We start from the raw sequence: 7,030 nt of genomic DNA, 5'->3' as shown, positions 1-7,030 counted from the left end.
CCTGCGGGTGGCTGGGCCCCTACAGGTGGCTGGGTTCGTGTGGGTGGCTGGGCCCCTTCGGGTGGCTGGGCCCCTGCGGGTGGCTGGGCCCCTACGGGTGGCTGGGCCCCTACGGGTTGCTGGGCCCCTTCGGGTGGCTGGGTTCGTGTGGGTGGCTGGGCCCCTGCGGGTGGCTGGGCCCCTGCAGGTGGCTGGGTTCGTGTGGGTGGCTGGGCCCCTGCGGGTGGCTGGGTCAGACCTGCTGCCGTAGGCTGAGCTAGGCTGAGCGGGCGGAGGGCTGAGACCACGTGGCCTGGGCGGCAGACGGCTTGGGGCTGGGGAGAGGGACAGGGCTGTGGGATGGGGTGGGGGGGGGGGGAGGGCTGCAGGCGTGTAACCCACAGTGCCAGTGTGCCCTGGGGGTGGGGCCGCCCCTCAGGTGAGGTGTCCCCAGGAACAAGGCCCCACTCTCAGATATCGAGGGCAGGGAAATCAAGGGGGCTGCTGCCGGACCCCTACACTCCCTGGTCCCCCAAGGAAGCCTCCCCGGGGTCAGTTGTGTTTGTGGGAGCCCCCACCACAGTTGTCCCATTGGGGTCAGCAAGACCCCCAACTCCTTGTACTGTTCGCAGTCACCTGGAAGGCCTAACCCCCAAGATGGCCCACCTTAGATCACTATCCTAGGCCACAGCCTACCCCGAACTAACCCCAGCTCCCCCACTGTTTGTTCTGCACAGAAGCAGCCAGTGACACCAAGGTGGCCAGACTGCGGGGGGTGGGGGTGGATAGGGCAGTTCTCTGGGACCCCCCTCCAGCTGTTCAGGAGATCCCCCTTCCCAGCTGTCCAGGAGCAGCCCCCCACAGCTATCCAGAAGCAGCCCCCCCAGTTGTCCAGGAGCAGATCCCCTAGCTGTCCAGCAGCAGCCCCCACAGCTGTCCAGGAGCAGCCCCCCCAGCTATCCAGAAGCAGATCCCCTAGCTGTCCAGGAGCAGCCCCCCACCACAAGCTGTCCAGGAGCAGCCCCCTCAGCTGTCCAGGAGCAGACCTGGCTGGGCCCTCACCCCCACTCACCTCCTGAGGCGGCTCCTCCTCCTCCCCCTCCATGGCTGCAGCTCCCTGCTCGATGGGTGAGGCCTGAGGGGTGAAGACAGGTCTCACCAGGAGCCCAAGGGCCTCGCACAGGCCTCGTGGCGGTTAGAGGCCTTCCTGCTCAGAGCCTGGTCTCCCCCACACACACACCCCCCCAGAGCCCCCTGCCCACATGTCACAGGCAGGCTGCTGGGGCCCAGGTCCTCCGGGTGGGACAGGAGGGAGAGCCACAGGCTCAGCAGCGAGTGCGCACACCAACCACAATGAGAAGACAGAGGATGGGGCGTCCCCTGGGCATGGGGCATCCCCAGAGAGGCTGACCCCTGAACCCCACTGCACTGCCAACTCAGTGGAGAGAGGGGGATGCGGTGCACACAGCAAAACCCCAAGCACAGCCAGCTCCACGGGGTGGGAGGACTGGGCAGCAGCTCGAAATGCCGGAGCGGCTGCCATCCCCGACACTGGGGGATACAGTTCACGAAGCCCCCGGAGAAAGCGGAAGCAGCACGCCTGGCTGTCAATCATCGGCCTGACCCCTGGGGGTGTCAGTTATCGGCCTGACCCCTGGGGGGCTGTCGCGGGAGTCTCTGAGTACCATCAGGTGACTGCTGTGTACCCCAGGACAATGACCACTTCACAGAAACCTTCACCCGTCCTCGGAGACCACAGCGCAGGTAATGAGGTTGATATTGTTGTTGACATCAATACAGGTATCGACACAGATGAGAGAGGGTTGGGGAAACAAAGTCATGTCAACATCATCAGAACCAAGACTTTTTCCCACTAAAGACACAGGAGTATAGCACCAACAAAGGTGGGGTAGAGAACGGATGCCCAGGCGCGGTGTAGCCCTGCACGCCGTCTGCACACCACTTCTCCCAGGAGCTCCTTGGGGAAACAGCACAGAAGCCCTGAACATCATTTTCCACGAGAGAGAGAGATGAGGGGGTAACATAAGAGAGGAGAGTGACAGAGACAGACCACCAAAGGCCTGGCCTGCCAGGAGGCTTCAGAGGCCGCCCTGGCCGAGGGACCAGCCTGCACACCGAACGTGGCAAAGGGAGAGCCTCCGCTGTCCTTCCAGAACTGCCCCTCAGGGTAGCCCGACAGTTGGTGGAAGCTTCTCTTCCTGGAAGTTTCACTAACAAATGAAGAAGGAACCGTGTGTCTGGCAGCCCCACGATGGCCAGGCTCCAGACCAAGGCGATGCTGCCAAAGGTGCTCCACAGCCTCCCTGTGAGAAGTGAACCTGGGGAGGGTCCTCCAGAGCACTAGGCGGGATCATCAGAGCAGGCCCCGGGGTCTACCTGCGAACCCCGAGAGTCACGGGGAGCTCACTTACACCCCAAGGGCAGCATGAGGACAGGACCGCTCCTATTACCCTCCAAGGAAGATGACCCGGGGTTCGTCAGCAGGGGCCTGCGGCTGCACTTAAACCCAATTGAGAAAGCTTTAAAATGACACACGAGTGGGAGAAATGGGAACGTTGGTGGGCTTTCTGACCATGACAAGGCACTGTGGATGTTTCAGTCTTTGGAGGTGTGTATTTGCGGATGGGACGATATGACGTCTGGGATTGCCTCCCGAGAGCCCACTGTTGGGGGCAGAAGTGGGACAAGCAAGTGGGACTGGCCTGTGGGGTCGTCACAGGCCCCACTCTTCCTGCCAGTCGCAGGTTTTCAGAAGGACGAAGTATGAGTAAAAATGATCCTATCTAGGGCTCCTCTTCCTAGGTGGGGGTTGGGCCAGCAGCTACCCCTGGGGCCCTGAACAGTCACGTCTGCAGCAGCATGAGAGCCACCCCTGCCCAGGTTCCAGCCTTGGGTTTGCAGTGAGGCCCAAGTCACCCCACTACTCAGAGCTCTGCTGTCTGGCTGCAGGCGGCTTGGCGGGGGCGGGTGGGGGGCCAGGAACCCTGCCGGGGGCAGCTTAGAGGAAGGGTCCGGAAGAGGCACTGGCCTGGGGGAGGCAGGAGGTGGGGGAGTAAGGAAGGGTGACTCAGCAGGGTGCCTCAAGCCCCAAGCCAGCTTCTGGCCTGGGGTGGGGGGCACAGCAAGGTGTCCAGGGAGGGGCCCTGCCTCCACCCCAGGCGCTGAGGCCAGACGTGCTTCCCTGGCAGGACCTGTTCGGTCTCCTGGGTGGTCACTCTCCCCCCGCCCCCAAGTGCTACAGAGGTCAGGTTATCTGCGGAAGTGACAGCAGCCGCGCTGGTCCCACACTGGATGCCGGGCCAGGCTGTGGGCTCATAGAAGCCTCCTCCCAGGGACCCCTTCCCTGTCTCCCAGATGGAAATGCCAGAACTGGCTTGCGGCGCAATGGATAGCTTCTGTGTGGCCTTTCTAGCCATGGTCTCGTAACTCCAACCCAAGTGATAGGGCAGGACTGTGCAGATAGGGTAATTGTGGCCCACCAAAAGGATTGGACAGTTATACCATCCTGCTGGGTTTGAGGTGAGCCACCCCAGAGGCAGGAAAGAAGTTCCCACCACCTCCAAGGAAGAACAGCCAGGAGCTAGCACGTCCTTTGGACCCAGGGTCCTTGTGCTGAGAAGCTACTGGACGGAGACAGAGAGCGAGCTGTAACCCTGAAGACGGCAAGAAGCGGTGGCAGAGACTCGGCAGCAGGAGATGGCATGGTGGGCTTCCCAGCCCATGGAGAGAGAAAGCTGAGGGTTTTGGGCAGAGGCCGAGAGCCAAGGAGAGGTGTGCCTGCGAACATAGCTGGGAAGGGGCTATCCTGATGGAAGAACTGCATCCTCTGTCTGAACTGTAACTGTTACTTCCCTAATAAACACCATGATCCTGACTATTATTTGTGAGTTCTGTGTGGCCACTGCAATGAATTATCAACCCAGCAGAGGAGTAGAGAGTGCCGTGGGAGGGACAGTTGGTGTCAGAATTGGTAAAGATGGCAGAGAGAGGAGACATGTCTGACCCCGGCCTCATAAGAATCAGCCTTGGGCTGTTGATTTTAAGTCTCCTTCCCCTTTATAAAGTTAGAGGAGGTCAGACACCGCCTCCTGCCCCCAAGTTGTTTTCACACAGCTGAACACAAACAGTGAGGGGGTTGGGAGGTGGCTGTTGACCCTCAGGCTTCGGCCTCCAGGCTCCCACACCCATGAGGAGCAGCCTGGTGACCAGGTCTTCACACAGTCCAGGGCAGGGACCCAGCGAGTCTGACTGCCAAGTACCACAAAGACAGCCACAGAGTCAGGAAAACTTCTTAAAAAACACCCTAGCCAGCAGCAGCAAATGGGAAGTGACCACGTTGCCCTCAGCCACCCACCCTCTGGGGTGTGGAGGCCGTGGTGAAACCACACCCAGGAAGCCAGCCGGGCCGACCTGTGCCTGCAGCAGGGACAGGGCAGGCCTTGCTGTGCCAGGGCCCGAGCCACAGGCCTCGTCACCCAGCAGCCCTGGGCTGCCCCACCGTGAAGAGGCCAGGCACAGGGCCTCTGGGCTGGGCCTGAGCCCACAGTCCTCCTGCCCCATGGTTGGGGACACGTGTGCACACACAGTGCCCTCTGGGTCGGCCCTGAGAACCGACAGAGGCATGCTCTGAAACGGTGCAGGGTGGGGTTGGGGGGAGCCTGGATAGAAGCTCCCAGCCCTGGCCCTGCAGCCCTGACCAAAGGCCTGGAAGCAGTGGGGGTGGTAGTGGTGGTGGCTGAGGTTCCAATGGCACTGTGAGCTGCTTCCGCCCAGCCCCGCCTGCCTGGAGGCAGGCTCCCATAATGAAGTTTCAATGGGCGACTGCTCCTCCTCTCGCCTGGCTCACCATTATGCGTCCCGAATTTACGGCTGGGACCAAGCCTCAGTCTCCCTGCCCCAGGTGAGCCTGTGTCCCCCCACTTTGTCCTCCCGCACACCTCTGGGCTGACAAGCCCCAGCAGCTCAACACCACAGCACGGAGCGGCCTACCCAGACACCTTCCGTGTTCTGGTCTGTCCTTTCCAGGGGGCGCCAGCCCATTACAGACACCCACAGGCCTCTGAAGCCTCGCTCCAGGGGACAAAGGCCTCCCTCGTTCACGAGGCCTGTTCTGGGGGCCGACTGTGGAGCAGCCTGAGGCAGGACACTTGTGCACTCTAGCCGCTCTCCCCTCCCAGCTCTGTGCCCAAGCAGGGCTGCCTGGACCCGCTGGGCCCCTCCCACAGAGCCCCGATGTCACAGCAGAGCATTCGGCCCACGGAGCACAGCTCGTGGAGACGCTCGGGAGCAGGCCAGTGTGCCAGCCAGTGCACCAAGTGGGTCAGCAGCCAGCTACCACAGGGAGGGACCGGCCTGGGTTGGTCCTAGGTGGCTACTTAGTGCTATCCAGCCGTGGGCACAGATGCCCTGATGGTCAGCACCTGCCCCACACTTTCTCCCCATTGCAAACTGTGGGCCACATTCCCTGCACCACCCCTGGGCCTCTGGGCTTCCCTCTGAGGGACCTGGTCTCCAGCACTCCCTGCTGCCCCCCGATGCAGGCAGGGTGGATACCCAGATGCAGCACCTGCAGTCAGGAGGCACTCACTGGGTGACCTTCAAGATACCTGTTCTCCAGATGCAGGTTCTTCATCCATGGAGAAGGACCACATTCCTGTTCCCTAGCTTTAGGGCAGTGCTGTTCTCTGCCTTTGAAACCCTAATGCTCCACACAAGTGAGAGTGCCAGATCGACCCACAGGCTGCCTGGAGGCTCAGGCCAGAAATGAATTTCAGATACTTGGGAGAGGAGTGCTCTCAGCCGTGGAGAACGACCTGGGAGAGTGCCCTCTGCCCTCCAGAATGAGAGGAGGCGCTGGGCTTGACAAGGACTCGTGTTAGGGACCCCACTGGGGTGCAGGGCATGCAGCCCTGGACACAAGTCAGAGTAACAGTAAACGTCCAACGTGTGATGTGTTATTAGCATCTGGTAAGGCTCTGCTGGGCATTCTTACAGAGCAGACCCAAGGACCTCGGACCGTCCTGGGGGAACACCAGGCCACAGGCCCACAGCTGCACATCTCAGAACATGCCTTCCCTGCCCACCAGGTGCCCTGTCACCGCTCTAAAACTGGAAACCAGAAACTGCCTCCCAGACCCCAGCCTGGTTTCCCAGAGCTGGCCGGGGGCTGGCCAGCACCAAAGGGGGTTCTTGAAGAAGGCTCTGTCTCCCAGCCAACCCACCCAAGGCTGGCTTAGAAAGCCAGAGGGTCCTGAACCCAAAACACATGCAAGCCACAAAGCCCCTCCCTGCAGACAGAAATAACAGGATGGGGTGGGGCAGGGTGCCCAGAGCCCTGACATCCCTGCCCCTCATCTCTGGAGCCTGCGGGCCCCTGGCCACAGGAGCCCCTCCTGGGTCTGGCGGGAATTGCTTCCTGCAAGCCTGGCAGAGTCCCGGCAGGGGGAGGGGATGCAAACCCTCACACCTGAGCTAAAGCCTGGAAGGCACCCTGCCCAGCTCTCCAGGGACCCCCACTCTGACCACGGCTGCTGAGCGCGGGCCCCTCAGCATCAAGGCCTCCTGCAGAGCTGACCTGCCCCGGGGCAGCGCCCTCTCCCATGCCCACTGGAAGGAAGGCAAACAGCAGCAAAGAAGACAGAGACTCTGAGACAGGGAGCCCTCCCCCCTGACACACCTCGGTCCTGACGGGCTCTTCTGAGACGCTACTTGTTCCTGTGACACTGAGACAGCCGGGCCTCCGTCCTCCCTGTGACAACTTTTAGAAAGACACTCGCTGAACCCCCGGGAGTGTGCACAGGTCTCCACGCCGCCTCACGGCCCCTGGCGGGGGCCGCAGTGCAGGACAGGCCCCGCTCTTCTGCCCATATGGCAGTCTGCTTTGCTCAACCTGAGGGCAAAGGCGTCTGACACGACAAAGTTCCAAGATCTGGGGACTTGCCGCCTTCGTGCCGTGCCGGGGGCCCGGGGGTTGGGGCAGGGGACCTGCCTCTGGGCGTCCGGGGCCTCTCAGCGGCCGCCCCGGGGGCGC

At 62.0% G+C, this 7,030-nt stretch overlaps 1 protein-coding gene across 1 annotated transcript in view; it reads right to left on the bottom strand.

Annotated features, from left to right (window-relative positions):
* Nucleotides 1-6,889, bottom strand: part of TRABD (TraB domain containing) — a 15,943-nt gene extending 9,054 nt beyond the window's left edge. The window contains exons 1-2 of the mRNA XM_023734634.1: nt 6,677-6,889; nt 1,052-1,114 (exon numbers count right to left, since the gene is read on the bottom strand). Coding sequence (XP_023590402.1) covers nt 1,052-1,084 — 33 coding nt within the window. The 5' untranslated portion in view covers nt 1,085-1,114; nt 6,677-6,889. The remainder of the gene's footprint in view (nt 1-1,051; nt 1,115-6,676) is intronic.
* Nucleotides 6,890-7,030: the final 141 nt, after the last annotated feature.

This window comes from Trichechus manatus, unplaced genomic scaffold (genome assembly GCF_000243295.1).
Source record: "Trichechus manatus latirostris isolate Lorelei unplaced genomic scaffold, TriManLat1.0 scaffold00069, whole genome shotgun sequence".
Taxonomy (NCBI): domain Eukaryota; kingdom Metazoa; phylum Chordata; class Mammalia; order Sirenia; family Trichechidae; genus Trichechus; species Trichechus manatus.
Note: the sequence above shows the minus strand (reverse complement) of the source record. Positions and strands in the feature narration are given on the sequence as shown.